General features: G+C 39.3%; 1 protein-coding gene across 4 annotated transcripts in view; it reads right to left on the bottom strand.

The window, feature by feature from the left end:
- Positions 1–16,707, bottom strand: part of MINDY4 (MINDY lysine 48 deubiquitinase 4) — a 65,647-nt gene that overhangs the window by 30,551 nt on the left and 18,389 nt on the right. For all 4 annotated transcript variants that reach the window (XR_001552871.2, XM_015852707.2, XM_015852706.2 and 1 more), the window contains exons 6-13: positions 15,912–15,970; positions 15,416–15,525; positions 14,205–14,321; positions 12,183–12,271; positions 9,604–9,705; positions 8,382–8,445; positions 6,888–6,953; positions 6,254–6,321 (exon numbers count right to left, since the gene is read on the bottom strand). Coding sequence is in view for 3 of the 4 variants with exons in the window: in XM_015852707.2 (XP_015708193.1) it covers positions 6,254–6,321; positions 6,888–6,953; positions 8,382–8,445; positions 9,604–9,705; positions 12,183–12,271; positions 14,205–14,321; positions 15,416–15,525; positions 15,912–15,970 (675 nt within the window). In the remaining variant the exon portion in view is untranslated. The remainder of the gene's footprint in view (positions 1–6,253; positions 6,322–6,887; positions 6,954–8,381; positions 8,446–9,603; positions 9,706–12,182; positions 12,272–14,204; positions 14,322–15,415; positions 15,526–15,911; positions 15,971–16,707) is intronic.

Genomic DNA, 16,707 nt, shown 5'->3' with positions numbered 1-16,707 from the left:
AAATGTACATTTAGAAAGGCGTATGAGTTTTTCAAATGCTGGAGAGAGAGGCTCTGCACAGCCAGAGGGGGACTGCAGCCACTGGACTTTATGTCTGTGTGAGGGCTTGGAACGAGATGATCTTGAATGTCCCTGCCAACCCAACCCATTCTGTGATTCTATGAAGTCTAACCAAGTCAAAATTTCTCTTTTCTGTAACATGTCAAGTGCAGCTGTGCTTCATTTGTTATGAAAAGGATGTTTTTGGTGATGGAATAGGTTTAGTGGACAGATCTCAATGCAATTTGTTGCTTGTTTTCACTACAAGGAAGGATCAGAATGAGATAGATACTAATAAGAATGTAATTACTAGATGTCACAAGGCCTACCAATCAAATCATTATCCCATTAAATAAAAAGGCATCACCCTTTAAAAAGAAAACCCAAAGCAAACAAAGAGAAAACAACCCAAAAAATGAACAACATGAAAAAAAAAAAAAAGGGAAAAAAAGGAAAAAAAAAAAAAAAAAAAAAGACTCAACACCAAAATGTGGTAAGTTCACAAATGAAGACCAGCACGTATCATTTTGAAATGGGTCTGTATTTCTGGAAGAGAAAAGGCTGCAGCAGAACAGTTAATAGAGTTGTGGGGTCACAAAAAAAGAAAAATGTCTGGATGCATATTTTCCTAGGTTTATAAGTGGCCGATATTAATAAAGCACTCGGCCACCTCTCAACTTGCAAAATTGCATTTTCTTTTCTTTATAGATAGTGCCCTTGTTTTCTTTATTATCACGCAAACACTTGAGAGAAAAAGTGAAAAGATAACCAAATGACCAGTGCTGACCACAACACTCCATCTGCCATCTGCTATCAGTAAATGATGAAGTATCCATGCACGAGGCAACGAAACAGACTGCAAACACTGCTGTTCTGACTGTAGTGGTCAGCATATTTGTGCATAGCACGAGTCTGTGCTTCAGCAAAGGCTCTACTTAGTTCATAAAGGTAGCTTGGAAATGGCAATACACTGTTTTTCCACAAAGGAATTTAAAGGCATTTCCTTAGCTCTAAAACATTCTAGTAAAGAGGGTTTCATTCTATGAAGTTGTTACATTGATCAAGCAAATTATGGCAATGACAAAGGGCAATGTTTCTGGTTGGTAAGAGGTAGACATTTAAGGATTTTCTGATGAGCAGATGAAAAAACAGCCACATCCCAATATACCAATATACAAAGCTTTTTAACTGATAAGCAAATTCAGAAGGCACAAAGTGCTAGATCTGATGGGATGGTCTCCATGTGAGCTTACTGCCTGCTCTAGCTCAGTCTTTCCCATCTACATGGAAAATATCTTGTGGCTCTTAAGATGAAGATGTATTTTTCACGTTCAGAACGATCGGCCCCCAGAGCTGGTATAACAACACTAATGTTTTTTAATTCATCATTGGTTGTTTAAAAAAAAAAAAGAGGTTACAATTGTTAGTGACCAGCATTCCTTCCTGTACCAGAAACAACAGCACGTTCTGAGCAACTTCCTCAGGAATTCTCACTCCTCTTTGGCCATTCGTTATCAGTTCTACCAATGCTGATCATTTGCGTGCAGAGTATGACAAACTCATTAACAAAATCTACAAAGCAATGCAAAACTCTGCCTTTCCTGGCTGCGTGTGCCCCTTCCATAAAAATACTTTGAGTTTCAGTGATTTAGAGCAACTGCCCGACAGAGCTGGCTGAAATCTGGAATTTCCATTTACAAGAAATAAATCAACAGCAATGTAAAAAGCATAGAGCCAGGCCAAAGCCAGGCTAACCCAGCACCCAGCCAGCAGCAGCAAGCATTGAGGCAGAACAGAAAACTGGGCACAGGGAGGGCATAAGGGAAACGTGCCCCTTCCTGTCACTTGTATAGATTTATGTGAACCTCTGCATACTGCCAGCTTCCTCATCTCCCAGCACTGGAAGTTACTTATGCTGTGGATGAAGAAGTAGCACAGCTTGTTTTAAATGTGAGGCTAAATCATTTCCAAACTTCTGGACTCTGCAAAACAATATATATTATTTCTTGTTCAGCCTCATCAAAGATCCCTACAATTTCATCACATCCAAGCTGTCCCTTTCCAATACCATAGAGAAAAGAATTAATCTGTGCTTACACAAAAGCTACTCACAGAATCAGAGAATCACCAAGGTTGGAAGAGATCTCCAAGATCAACCATCCACCTCCACCAACGTTTCCCCACTAAACCATATCCCTTAGCATCACATCCAAACTCTTCTTGAACCATCCAGAATGGTGACTCCACTGCAAAGGGAAACTTTCTTGTTCATGTCTTCCAATGTGTTCAAGCTCTACTGTGTCTGCACCAGCCTGAGGAGACAAGACTACATTTCTGCGAATACATTATAGCTATTCTATTCTGTTCCCTTATCACCGTAACTCCCAATATATCCATTCTTTTTTTTTCTTTGAGGTATTTTCAGAGAATTACTAGCAATGGAGCCAGAATTTCTCCCTCTTTACTTAACAGCATCTCTACTTACCATCACCAGCTTAGTACAGTTGAGATGCTTTTTTCATTATGATTAATGCTTTGCTTTATTAACACTGCATTTCACCTCCAACTTATTGAATTTGTTTTACTACATGACTTTCATAGTGTAGAGCCTCTAATGAGCGGGTCATTTAAACTGTCTTCTTAGTAAAGCACAGAAACAGTATTTTAAGAGATTATTTATCTCATTCTAAGGTAGACATATGATGCAAGTCAAATGAATTACAGCCTTTTTTCTTTTTCTCTTTTTTTTGGGGGGGGAAGAGAGGGGTGGGGGAGGAGGGTTTGGAGCATGAAGGGAGCCTAAAAGTAAACACGTCAATAGAACATAAATGAAGCAATTCATCCCATCTCCCTATTTGGCAGGATCACAAGTGCATGCTGTCTGCCATCTGCACAGACCTGGGAAATACCTGCCCTCAGATCTGACTGCTCTAAGGAAGTCTCCATCATCTAAAAGCTTTGAGATTTCAAGATCCTGCAACCCCTTTTCTGATCAGTTCTCGATGGGTTGAATAGCACTGGTATTCCTCTTTCATTGATGCAACACATCATTCAGTGTCCTGTCTTTTAAGCCTCTATAAATGTTTCCCCATCATGCAAAATAATGTATTACGTTTTCCTTCTAATTCTGCTTTAAACTGAAAGTTGAAGTAAATATTCATGGAATGGAAAATACCAGGAAGAGTATCACTGTCAGAAAGAAACACTTTAATATCCATTAATTAAAATGCCTATCTTCTTTTTGTTGAAGTGTATATCTTTAATTAATTTCAGCTGGAAACATCTCTTCCTCTCAAAAAAAACTGTTTTATGATAACTGTGGTTTAATGTAATTCTGTCATTAGCCTTCCATTTTCTTATAAGAATGCCAATTAATTATAGAAGAGCAATTTTCCAAGGATCGTGATTACTGACACTGAAGGGACGAACTGAAGGCTGAAATGAAAATCGTCCCAGAAAGCTGAACTGCTGGGTGAAAATTCCATTACTTAAAACAACTCTGCTTGTCTTCTAATATTCATCCAGAGCTATGCCAGGTATGTAAATAGTTACTCACAATGCCTGTAACACCCACTAAATGGTACATATTTTTGGATGATATGAGCAGAGTTATCTGTCTCGATACTTGCAGTATCCAAAGAGAAGTACTATGACACAGCTATTCAAATCTACTACTGCAGATTACATAAGTGAAGCTTGGTTTGCACGTCTAAAAAAGCCTTACGCAAAGACTGCAGACACATTCCGCTGTATTTAGGAGCAGAGAAAAATCCCTGTTTCATGTAAACAAAAGATAGGCACTGATGCGTTGTACCAAGCAAGAAAGGAATGGGCCTTTAAGATAAATTTCTGTAAGTAAGTCATGATTTGTACTCAAAAGAGAACATTTTCTAAACAACTGCGCCATTGTCAACCCCAAAAATATTTAGATACCTAAAAATGCAGATTTCCATGTTTAGTTTAGATGTGAAATGGAATCACAGATGATTGACTGGCCTTGTCATATTGAACCTCTTAACAGTTGAGAGGTGATGGGAAAAATAACCACTTTGCTTATATCATTAAAAAATGTTTACCATTTAGTAATGAGTAATATGCAATGCCATCAGTAGCAATTAGGAACACTGCTGCTTTTGAGAATTCTCCTGGGTGACAAACACTGTTCCTTGCTCAAATACCTTTACTAATGTATACCTCTCTGCTCTAACTAGCTTAGAAAAATGAGAGTCATTACATGTGTTATGAAATTTTCACTTTATTCACATCCAGAGCCAAAAAGGAGCTAAGCCAGTGACATGAAGTGTTATTGTAAGCAAAAGAAAGGAAGAAATGTCAGCAAAACAAACAAAAAAAAAACACATAATAATATATCTGTGAGTGCCTTTAGGAGGCTCAGTGGGTGAGTAACTGTATAAGCAAAATCAAATCAAACTTGGACTAAGTGGTTATTTTCAAGACAATGCAGTGATGCAAGAAATAAAAGCATCATTCAATTTACACACATCAAACCTGCGCTGCTTTCAAGTGCAGCTGCTCTTTTCATGTCAGTTATCATTGTAGGTTGTCAAGGAACAGCTCTTTTCACTTGCAGATAATTCTACAAGATTGTTACAGAAGTGGAATTTGACAAAACTAAGGAAACTTTCAGATTCTGCTCCACCCTGAGAACCACTGCACCAAAGCAATCCATTCCATATGTAAACAAGCAAACAAGAAAGGAAGGAAGGAACACAACTGTCCTAGACCAAACCTCAAGTAATGTTTAAAAGAGGCTACTTAAACAGCTACCCCTTAGAGCTCAGCATATCTATGTCAGTAAGTTCAGACCAGATTGACTTATAATCATCCCGAAATACCTCCCTGGTGTATTTCACACTATAGCCTTTACTGTTATTGTCGATGGAGAAATTGGGGCATCACAAGTGAGTGGTTCAGCCCTGCCAAAAAGACAGATACCTGGAGCAGACTGCTTTCAGCTGTTAAGACAGAACATTGGCAGCTACACTAGAGCTGATGCCTGCCCCATGCTATGGGCAGGGTTGCCAACCATCAGATCAGACTGCCCAGGGCCCAATCAATCATATTGTTTCCTGAACGGACGAAGAGGAAAATAGTAAAGATCTCTGAAGTCCGCTGTTTTTGACTGTGACATTGGAACAAACAACATCTGGAAGCACCAGCCCATTCTGTAATCTGGATGGATTCATTCTATGGGCAATATTTTCTTGCCAGAACTTATTCGAGACAGTATGTAGAAAGTATAAGGGACAGGAAAAAACATTGTTTCAGATTCACTGATTAACATTGGGTTTGGCAGAACCAAAAAACATTATCTGGACTTTACAGAGAAGAAAAAGAGCAGCAATTCTTTGTAGATTTCAGGGCAGCAACAAGTTAAACAGTACTGCAATTTATCTGATAAAAAGATGCTCTGCTAAAGATGGGAGAGTATTAATCATCGTATGCAAGCCATTTGTAGTTTGTCAAGCAATTCCAGTACTGTGTTCATTCAAATTTGAAAAAGAAAGCAAATTCCCAAAGGTAAATACATAGGAAGAAACGTCACAGGTAGAGATCTCTTTATGCTCCTCCTGTTATTCTTTATCTTTTTATATGCAACTACCAAGAGCTGCTGGGCAGATGGACCTTTGGTCTGATCAAGTGTGGCTGTTCCTATGTTGACAGGAACAGCAGGATGTGGAGAAATCATTTGCCGAGATCTTGTCTGAACAGCAAATAGGACATAAATTTAGTCATGAAGAAACTGAATGTGGAATTGAAACAATTTCTACTCATCAGTAATGAGATTCTTAAAGAGATCTTAGAAGAGCAGTGGCAAAAAAATAAAATCTTACATTGTTAAAGTGGCATGAGATAAGCTTTGTTCCTGTAAAATATCACTCCTCTGGTAGCAGAAGACAAGAGTAGATGAGCTGATAGATACATTTTGCCCTTACCTTGTGTTTATGTCCTATGTCCCTAATTCCCTCCATACTGAACTCCATAAAGATCTATTTGAAGTCTGATCTCAAACTGACAGCAACAAAAGCCAAGATTAACTGTGCAAATCACAACTGTAACATCTGTGTATTTATCAGAATAAACATCAAGACACTGAAAAAAAGCCAGAGATTTAAGTGCACCATGGCTGTTTCTTCCCTTTGCACATCTTGGTTTCTTTGTAGTTAATGAAATTAGATACAAAGGCACTCACAGATTGATGGATCTTGATAAGATGACGGACACGGTCAGAAGGATGCAGCCACAAGGACCGATTTCAAACTGAAAAAGAAAAGGCTTGTATTTACTTTATTGCACACTCCATTAAGTCCAATCCTAAAGAAATGTAAATTGAACTGAAAGTGGAAAGAACAGTTATCAATTATGCTACAACTGCTTTTCTTTTTCGCTCTACTTGTTAAAATGCAAGGTGTGTGTTGGGGACACATCACTGTTCTCTACAGCTGCCTGAAAGGAGCGTGTGGAGAGATTGGGATCAGTCTCTTCTCCTGCATAGCATAGATGAGAATGAAAGGTCTCAAATTGCAGGAGGTTCAAATTGGATATAAAGAACAATTTCTTCTAAGAAAATGTGGTCACATAATGGAACAGGCTGCCCATGGAGGTGTTCAAGACATGTTGAACTGAGGGACATGGCTTAGTGGGAACTATTGGTGACAGGTGGACGGTTGGACTGGATGATCTTGGAGATCTTCTCCAGCCCTGATGGTTCTATGGTTCTATGATTCCACCTTGAGTTGGCTGACAGAAACAGTGTTGGAAATTACATTCAGAAGCCATCATGAGACTGTTAAATACATAAATAATTATAGCTAAACATGTGATACCTGGTGAATATTCTGCTGAAGAAGTACAATCAGATCTTCATATCTTGTGGCACTATGCAGGATTAGCTGGGAGGAAACAGGAGAAAAAAAAAAACTACCTGAAATAAGAGCAATTCATTTTGAAACATGGACAGCTGAGGAAAAGTAGGCAAAACTTGAAATCTGACTGGACAGTTTTCAACTAAGATAAAGTGGTATAAGAATCTAAGGAAGTCTACCTCTTACTGATACTTGGTTAGATGCTGTATTGTGGTTAAATGCTGCCTCTTGCTGCTTTTAAGTTCATCGAGCCGTCAGCTTGCTTCAATTTCATGCAGTGCAAAACAGTTCTTAGAACCACAAAGTCTCAGAAGCCACAAGCAGCCCAGGAGGCTGCACCCATGGGGTGAGCTGTCTACAGCAGACCTCTATCAGAGCACTTCTTATTGCTCAGAGAATACCCCCACAAATACTTGAACATCACATGAACTTCAGGAGAGTTTACAGCTCCCAGCCCTTCCTTCCAAGCTCTTTATCCATTTTTGCATCTTCCTATTTCAACAGTAATGATGAATTTATGCAGTAAAGCTGAAATAGTGTTGGCAGCCCTGCCCACAGCATGAGGCTGGAGCTCAAGGATCCATAAGGCCCCTTCCAACCTAATCCACTCTATGATTCCATGATGCGTGGCTGATCACATCCCTGGCTCTATCTGGGGTTTCCTTTCCACCACTGTTTCACTGTGGCTGCGCCCACACGAGCTTTGATAAGCTGTACTTTGACACAGCACCATGGTGTTATTTGCACTCTGAAATGACTAATAGCACAAAATCATTTCAATGCATTAAAGAATACAACATTTCTTTTGTATTAGCACATTATAGCCAAGGTTTTGTGCTGTATCTGTTGCACTTACTCAGGTTTTCACTTCCAGTTGTTTAAAAACTGGTTCTGAAAAGTACTTGGTACCTCTGCTACTCCATTTAGGAGGCCAGTAATATATCCTTAAACCGCTGAAGCCTGGCTTATGTTGTCAGTGTTTACAAAGCCATTTGAGGGCTTTGGATGGAAACAAAGACACAACTGGAAAGTATTTTGCCATTTGGAGCAATTGGGGGAAAAAAGGCAAAGAATTCTGTATAAAACACAAGAAGAAAATACTGCCTCTTGATGTTCATGGCTGTGCTAGCTGACCCAAAAGGATCCACTTACAGTTTTTACTGCATACCAGCAATATTAGGCACAGTTTATAAGCTTGGAAGGTAGATGGAATAAAAAGGACTTCAGAGAGCCCAGCTGTCCACAGGCAGTGGGATGGTTCAGAACCAGGTAAACTACACAGTTCAGTGATTTCCTATTAGTTTTTGGATCACAACTGACTACTGTAACATTAAAGGTTTTAAAACACTTAAGGGAAACAAGGGATACACAGAAATCGGATTCACTGTATTAAAGCAAGAAAAGCTACAAAAAGGATATGGGGAAAATGTGAGTATGAGTTACACAGAGCCTTACGGTTTCTAAGATTCCATCGGCCTTGTATTTTCCTATGGGAGTGAACTGCTGTCTTCCTGACGGCCTAAAGAGAACATTCAAACAAAACCAAAGCTCACGTTAAAAGGACCAAAATCACATTAAAGAGAAATCAAAACTTTATATGAAGTGAATTACAAACAAAGATTTGGTATTAATACTTCACTGACTAATTATTGTTCTTCTAAAGGCAACCTCATACACAATGAGTGAATGTTGGGTATTTCACAAGCTTTTCTTGATGAAACATCTTTAGCTGTGCTCCCTCTGTATATTTAACATGAATTACAAGTTTCTCAGTGAAGGAGGAGGATAAGTATAAATTTAAGATATTAATGCCAATTTTTATTGGGAAGGAATAGCAGAGCAGTGACATTAAAAGAGAAGCAGCAGAACAGATGTACAGGGTTATCACAAAGGAAATATTTTATAGACAGAAAACACACAAAATATCACTGGAAATGCCTCTGAATTTACTGGCTTCTATTCCAGGTCTGAAGAACTTCTGTGCCCAGAAGCCTCCGGAAGGTTTTGTCTGTTCTCACTTTTTCATCAGTCTTAGTTGTTCTAATAAAAGAAATGATCTCACAAAATCTGGTTTACATGAAAATATATGGCAGGATTCAGTAACTCCCAGCTATTGGAACAGCAAAAATGGACTTTTGTGTTTCTTCCTCATCCATTTCACGCTGCATACATCTTGAGGACCACAAGAATGATCCCAGGGATGGGACAACGTAATGAGGACAGGCTGGGAGCTGGAGCTGTGCAGGAGGAGGAGGGAAGGATGCAGGGAGAACAGAGAGCAGCCTTCAGTATCTAATGGGGTATAAGAAGGAAGGGGACAGACTCTGTAGCAGGGTCTGTCATAGAGCAAGGGGAAATAGTTTCAATCTGAAAAAGGGGAGATTTAGATGGATATAAGGAAGAATTTTATACACTAAGGGCAGTGGGGCACTACACAGGTTGCAGTGAGAGGTGGCAGTGCCCCATCCCTGCAGACATCCATGGTCAGAGGATGGGCTCTGAGCACTGATGGAGCTGTGGGTGTCACTGCACTGCAGGGAGTGGGACCAGATGGCCTTTAGAGATCCCTTCTAACTCAAAACCATTCTATGACTCTATGATCTTTATGAACTTCCATTTAATGAACTTCATACATACTTAACAGACACAATTAACTGAAGCTGCTTCTCCTACTTACAGTGCCACAACTGCTTTTTCATTGCCTCCTGCACGCCACAAGATGTCTGCAATAGCCATGGTGAGGCATTTGGTCCTGTGAGCTTCTGAGGGCTGGAGACAGCTGTAGTCCGGGAAGTGCAAGAAACAGAACAACAAATGTATGACAGAGCTTACTCATTACTTAATTCAAATGCCATTCACAATAAACACCGTGCTCTCCAGAAATTGATTCTTTGCTGATTTCCAGAATGGCCATTCTTGAAATTCAGATATTATCAGTCCCAGGGTTTTACCAACATGAGAACCCATGTCAGAACCCATTCCCAGTACATAAGTAAAAAGATCCAATAATTAACAACACATACAAAAAACACCAAACAGCAACAATAACAAAAGCATCTTTCCAATCCTGAATATAATATTCATTTACAAAAGTTTTCCATATCTGAAGGATGTGAGATTTGGGAAATAAAAGGTGACGGTTATCAAGCAAAAAATAAATCATATTTTTCTCTTCTTTCTGCCTGTGTTCTGGCACATACATCCAAATATATGGGAAGTATAGCAAGTTATTTCAACTCAACCCATTTATAATTGGTTTGTAGTAGAAGAGGTAGCAGAATAAGAAGGATACATGATAATTACCTCTTGAACCACAAAGAAGCCTGAAGTCAAACACTTACTGTGAAGCAGCCAATACTTTGAAAGTCACAGAATCATAGAACCCTCAAGGTTGAAAAATGTAGGTTAGAATTAGAAAAGAACGCAAATCCTCTGATTTCAAGCTCTAACATTTCCCTCTCTTTCTGCCTGCCTAAGGGTTTCTGCCCATGGCAAACGCATCATAAGAAAGATCTGTTTATCTCATGAATAAAACAGCCTGTCTTGCTATTCATTTTTTAAGACCTAGAGACTTTTAGCATTTCTGTGCACAAGACCAAGAGCTCAGCTACCAGCTTGAAATCCCTTGGGTACTTTCATCATGCCTCAGTAGCGTTTTTCATATATAAAATATGTAAAAACAAAGTACTTTAAAACCACGTGCGTAATAAGAGGAAAGAAATAAGAGGCAAATACTGCCATGTACACGGGGCAGGTTGTAGCTGGCATGCATTGGGACACTCGTGGTCAGATTAAGCAATCTAACTTCAGCCCACTTATCTGGGTGCTACATTATTCTCCAGCATTTAACATCATTGAGATGAAAGAGCAAACAGTGAACAGCTCTCAGGGTGTTACTGAGGGGAACCTGAGGCTCAGGCATATCAAGGGGCAGGTGACCAACGGCTGCCCTCCAAACTGAAATGAATTCTTGAATTTAACAATCAGAAATATTGATTTTCTTCTATGAGAAATCTCATGGTCATGAGCCTGATTCTGCTTTGATAACTATACTGAACTGAAATAAAAATTGCTGCTCTACTAATTTGTGCACCAACCAGCAGGTGTTCTCTGACTCTGAAGAAGAAAGAATTAAACTATGTAACACCACAAAATTAAGCTGATGTAGGGTCACCTAACCTAACCCCAACCCATGAGCTGACAATACACTTTGCTAATGTGTTATACCACTGGCTCAATGGGTTTACCAGTGTAACTAACTTGAGGTGAGTTCAAGGAGCAGGTGACCTTCTTGTGATTAATTCACAGTATCTCATTTGGACCTTTCTTTGGGGGTCTGAAAGCAATCAGAGCCATTATTACCCAGCAACAACAATAGTAACAATCATAGTCCCTTCCAACTCAGTCATTCTATGATAGTGAATGTTTTATTCTAAGTCTGTAAATCTGATTTTCAATGTCTCCAATGCCTTACTAAGCATCTCATGGCAAGTCTGCCTGCCCACAACCATTCCTGGGTCTGGGCACCTGCACAGACCCCTCAGGCCCCAATAAAGCTTTCATTAATTATCACCTCCCATCCCATGTGCTGTAGAGAGATGATGACAAATGCATCCATTTCTTTCCATTATCAATGAAAGCAGCCCAAACTAATTCATATCGAGGGCCTACAGAGCACTGGAAAGGTTTTTCTTTTTATAATGGACTACATTTCTTGTTGAAAACAAAAAATGCAAAAAGTAAATTGTTTTGGACATCGTTTTCCAGCATGAATGAGCTCTGTACCTGTACAAGTGCATTGATTCTATCGATTGAGCAATTTTCCTCAATACTAGCAGCACATAAAACTATTTCTATAAAGTAGAAACACACACAGAAGTTAAATTCTATTAAGGGGGTTAAATTCTATTAAGGGGGTTAGATATGAAAGATCAAACAGCAAGAAGAAAAAATAATAGAGAGCTCTAACTTTCAAATTCCACCCTTCTTGAGATTCTTAGTGATAAAAATTGCATGAATCTCATGGTCTTCCAAGTCCTGATTGCATTTGCTTTAAAATTATATCCCCATGGAGTCTTGTTCAATGACACCACGACACTTAAAAGAAAACTAAATACAAAATTCATACTCTTTTTCTCTCAAAGACAAAGAAAAGCTTAGTTAAGTCCAAACTCCAAAAGGTTCCTGAGGGGCTGCAACACAGAAAATCTTCTTACACTTCTGTATGGAAATTACTTCTCCCAGTTGCTGACTTACCGAGCATCCTTATTCCTGTTACTGTCTCCAAAGATAAGCTGCTGTAGAACACAAGCTTGAACTGCTGCCAGTACTCCACATGGGCCACCCTGAGGGAAACAATGGGACACTCTGTGAACAAAACACCTTGCACTGTTTGACGCTGGAGAAAACTACTTTGCAAGCCACGTGATTCCATTCAGGCTTCATCCATCCTTTCATCTCTCTTTTCCATCCATGAGTTTGCAATGCTCCCTGTTGCTGTCTTTTGCAAGCCATTGAAAATCAGACTTACTGACTGGTAGTGTGCTTCACATCTATTTTTCTTGAGAATACCTAGAACTTGCCACACTAGCACAGATCAGTGGGCAGTATGGGTGATAGGTGGATGGTTGAACTAGATGGTCTTAGACGTCTTTTACAACCTTAATGATTTCGTGACTCTATATGATTCTATAATATCAAAGTGAATATAATGTCAAAGAGAATATTTTAGTGAGAACTACTGGTGACAGGTGGACAGGTGGACTGGATGATCTTGTAGGTCTTTTCCAACCTTGGTGATTCTATGATTCTAATGAAAGGAAAGTACTATGTTGCTTTTTTAAGCCTGCTCCATGCTCATGCAAACAAACCAAAGATGCTCCAATCCCTATGAGCCAAAAACTACCTTCATTTCAAGAGAAAAAACAAACTTGACTTTTCTGAAGGACAGAATTTAGCCTTGCCCTTTAAACTCCTCTGACCACCATTCCTCTCTTCGAATTCCCACTTTTATCATTAAAGAAAGATTCCAGATTTATGTATATCTCTCTCCATTGGGGAGTTATTCCACTGCAGAAAAGAAAAAATAAAGGAAACTCGAATCTTCAAATCATTAATGTTGGAAATATCACATATGGAAATACCAACAAATATCATATTAGCATTAAGCGTAGTGGAAAACAGATTAATGGCTGCTGTGAAAGACCGTGGGATGGTGTAGCACTGTATTTCCTTCTCCTCACTAATTCCCACCTATCCAGCCCATCTGATTCCACTGAATGACCAAGACTCATTTCTATGCTTTAACTAGACAGCAGGTAGACAGTGTTGCACCACCCCTGATTTCCTTGAGTGAGAGAACGGTTATGGTTGGAAGGGTATTGAATGACCAGTGAGTAACAAGAAGTGATAAAATGTCCTTTCCCTATCTGCAGGGTCTGGAAAAAGCAAAGTAACATTTACTATGGGCTAGCGAATAGCAACATTACTGTCATGGCTCCTTTTGGAGTTTAACATAACGTGTAATATCTCTTTTTTTCCCTCTAGGTTTTATTAATTTATCCCTCTCTGCTCTGCCCTCATGAGGCCCCTCTGCAGCACTGTGTCCAGCCCTGGGGCCCCCAGCAGTAGGAGCAGGTTCAGATGATGCTCAGAGGATGATGCACCTCTCTCATGTGAAGAAAGGTTGACGGATTTGAGATCATTCAGCCTGTAGAAAAGGAGGCTCTGGGAAAACCTCAGTGCAGCCTTCCAGTGCTTGAAAGGGAGTTTATAAGCTGGAAATGGATAGACTTGTTATATGGTCTGAGCATGACAGGACAAGGGGGAATGGATTTTAACTAAAAGAGGGGAGATTTAGCTGTCATGTGAGGGGAAAATTATTTACTCTGAGTGTGGTATGGCACTGGCACTGCTGCCCAGAGACATAGTGCCATGGATGTCCCATCCCTGGAGATGCTTAGGCCAGGATGGATGGGGCCCTGCACACCTGAGCTGGTGGCTGGCAACCAGATCACATCAGAAGGGTTGGAAGTAGATGATAATTAAGGTTCCTTCCAACCTAAGCCATTCCATGACTCTATAATCTTCAGTAGATTCCTTCCATCTCAAATCTCCTAGCAGACTTGACAAGGTAACATCATTCAGTGGAAAGCAGTGACAGTAAAGAAAGCAAAGACTCTCTAGAAGACTTATTTTTTCACTGCTAAAACACACAACCTCTGTTAACTTCATGTAAAAAGCAAAGCTCTTTTTTTTTAAGAAGCCCATTTACAGTACCTTTTTTTGTACAATGCCATATTTTAACTGAGGTATGTTACTAAATGTAAAACTCTGTATTTTCCATTCTTCACTGAAGCAACAAAGACTGGAGCCAAACAGAAGATTTTTTAATTCCTATTAAAAAAGAAAAAGAAAGGCTGTTTTATTTAAATACATATATTTATATATATATACACTAATGTTTTCTAGCAGTCATTTGTAGAAAGAAAGGCAGAGCGTGGCAGGGTAATGACTAACTCACTATAGCCACCCTTTTCTCTTTTATACTTACTGTAAATAGCAACACCCAAATGAAATGGAGCAATTTTTTCCTTTTCCTGCAATATTACTTCAACTCATAATGCTGTGTATTGCTCAGCACTAGGAAACTGGCTAGGCAGATTGGCTGGGGCAGTTTCCCATGGAAGCATTACAAAATAGTGCCTCAAAGCTATAGCAGAAGGGCGATGGCTACTCGTGGCTGACAGCAGTCAGAAGAGAACCCTGCTGGACACAGCACACAGAACAGGCAGAAGCCTATTCTGCCTGTCAAAGTTGCTGGTATAAGACACATGTTGTGCAAAGATTTATCTGTGTCTGCTGGCAAAATTCAAATTCAGATCTTGGCCCTGAGTGACCGCAGACTCTGCTACTAAGGAATAACTAAGCTGAAGAATTGTTTTCAGTCTAAGGCTGAGCAAATAAGGGCTGACTGCTTACAGTTTGCACCATCACTTCAATATGTCTCTGACAGAGAAATGAAGCTGGAAGAAATCTTCATTATCTTTTCTCTGGGGCTTTTTTAATGTTTTGTGGTTTGCTTGGGTTTTTTTTGTCTGAATGGGAAGGAAAATTAAAAGTACTTAATATTCACATCTCTGCTTAAAGCAAGGAAGGTGAGCAAAGGAGATGCAGTGGTGAACCAGTCAATATGAGAACAGGTAGACAAGCCATTAATAAAATAATATGTGCTCCTTCAGTTAAAGCCCTTATCTGTGGTTCAAGTGGCTGATAAATTCCCACATGCTCTTCTGGTATTTTCTGAATTCTGGTTGGGCATCCCTATATTACCTTTACATGTAAATACCAAACAAGGACTATATTCAAGAGTATGTACAGCAAGAGTTAAACCACAAACAAGCAGATAACACAGAACAATCCATTGCTGCTCTAACTGAACAGAAATGATAATTTCACACTTCCTTTTCTATATACCATCATAGCCTTACTTTTGCAAGAGAAATATCAATTGCCTTTGATGCTTCTTGAAGCATATGCAGTGTTGAAAGATTCAGGTTCCTACTGACTTCTCCAGTTGTTACTTTATCCTCAACATCAACTGAAAGTAAAGAAAAAACATAGAATGAGTTGGAGATAAAAAAAGTCATGTCTGCTCCCCCAGTAGCGGAAATTATAGACCTGGTCAGAAAATAAATAAGGCCAGGCTGGATGGGGCTTTGACCAACCTTGTCTGGTTGTCACCACAGCAGTGAGGTTGGAACATGACGTTCTCTACAGTCCCTTCCAACCCAAACCATTCTATAATCCTATGATAAGCCACCTTTTCTTGAATTATTTCTTAATAGCTTCTTCACACAGTCTCACCAAAGAATAGCAGATGCAATTACTCTAAATCAACTAAGCCTCAACTAATCATTCTAAAGAATGGTTAAAGCCATTCATTCTAAAGTTGGTGAAAGCCAAACTGACTCTGAACAAACTTACCTAGTTCTAGGGCATCTTTCATCTGGTCTTCTTTATTCCAAGTGGATGTTGGAGACTTCCTACGTCAAAATCATCAAGAAACAAATAAGTGAATGCTCACTTTAATGAGAAACATTTCTTGAATAAATGAGAAAGAAATGTGTGGTAGAATCACACAGAAATAAAAATATATAAAATTATTCAATGTCATTTATCTTAGGTTCTAATTAATGCATTCTGTATAGAATCTCAGGTTTATCAATATTTTTGTCCAAATAAACAGTGTTAGAACAAAAATCTTTTGACTGGAAGAGAGTTGAACTTGAGGAGTTCATCTGGAAAGGCAGATGGCAAAGAGCAGCACAATGCAAAGGATTCAGGATTTCAGTCCTGCTTCAACACTGACTTAATTTTATCTACATTATTTCAGTAGAATTCAGACCTTGCCTGCTTATCAACAAATGTACAGCCTGAATTTTGTGAGGGCATTCAATTACATGGGACTAACTGAGCTCAAAAGATTATGTCATAAGTTAATATCCCTGATGGGGATCAGGATGAGGTTGAAACTGGTTATTAAACTACTCTAAATATCCAAAACATGTAAGTGAGAATCAGTGTTATATTCCTCTCCCAGGGTAATTTTTCATCCATCCATAGGCAACAGTTGCTCTAAAGGGACGTGGTTTAGTGGGAAATCTTGGTGGTAGGTGGACAGTTGGGCAGATGATCTTGGAGGTCTTTTCCAGACCTGGCGATTCTACAATTCTATGATTCCATGAAATGCTCTTGTGATCTCTCTATTACGTAAACAACA

The sequence above is a fragment of the Coturnix japonica genome, chromosome 2 (genome assembly GCF_001577835.2).
Source record: "Coturnix japonica isolate 7356 chromosome 2, Coturnix japonica 2.1, whole genome shotgun sequence".
NCBI lineage: Eukaryota > Metazoa > Chordata > Aves > Galliformes > Phasianidae > Coturnix > Coturnix japonica.
Note: the sequence above shows the minus strand (reverse complement) of the source record. Positions and strands in the feature narration are given on the sequence as shown.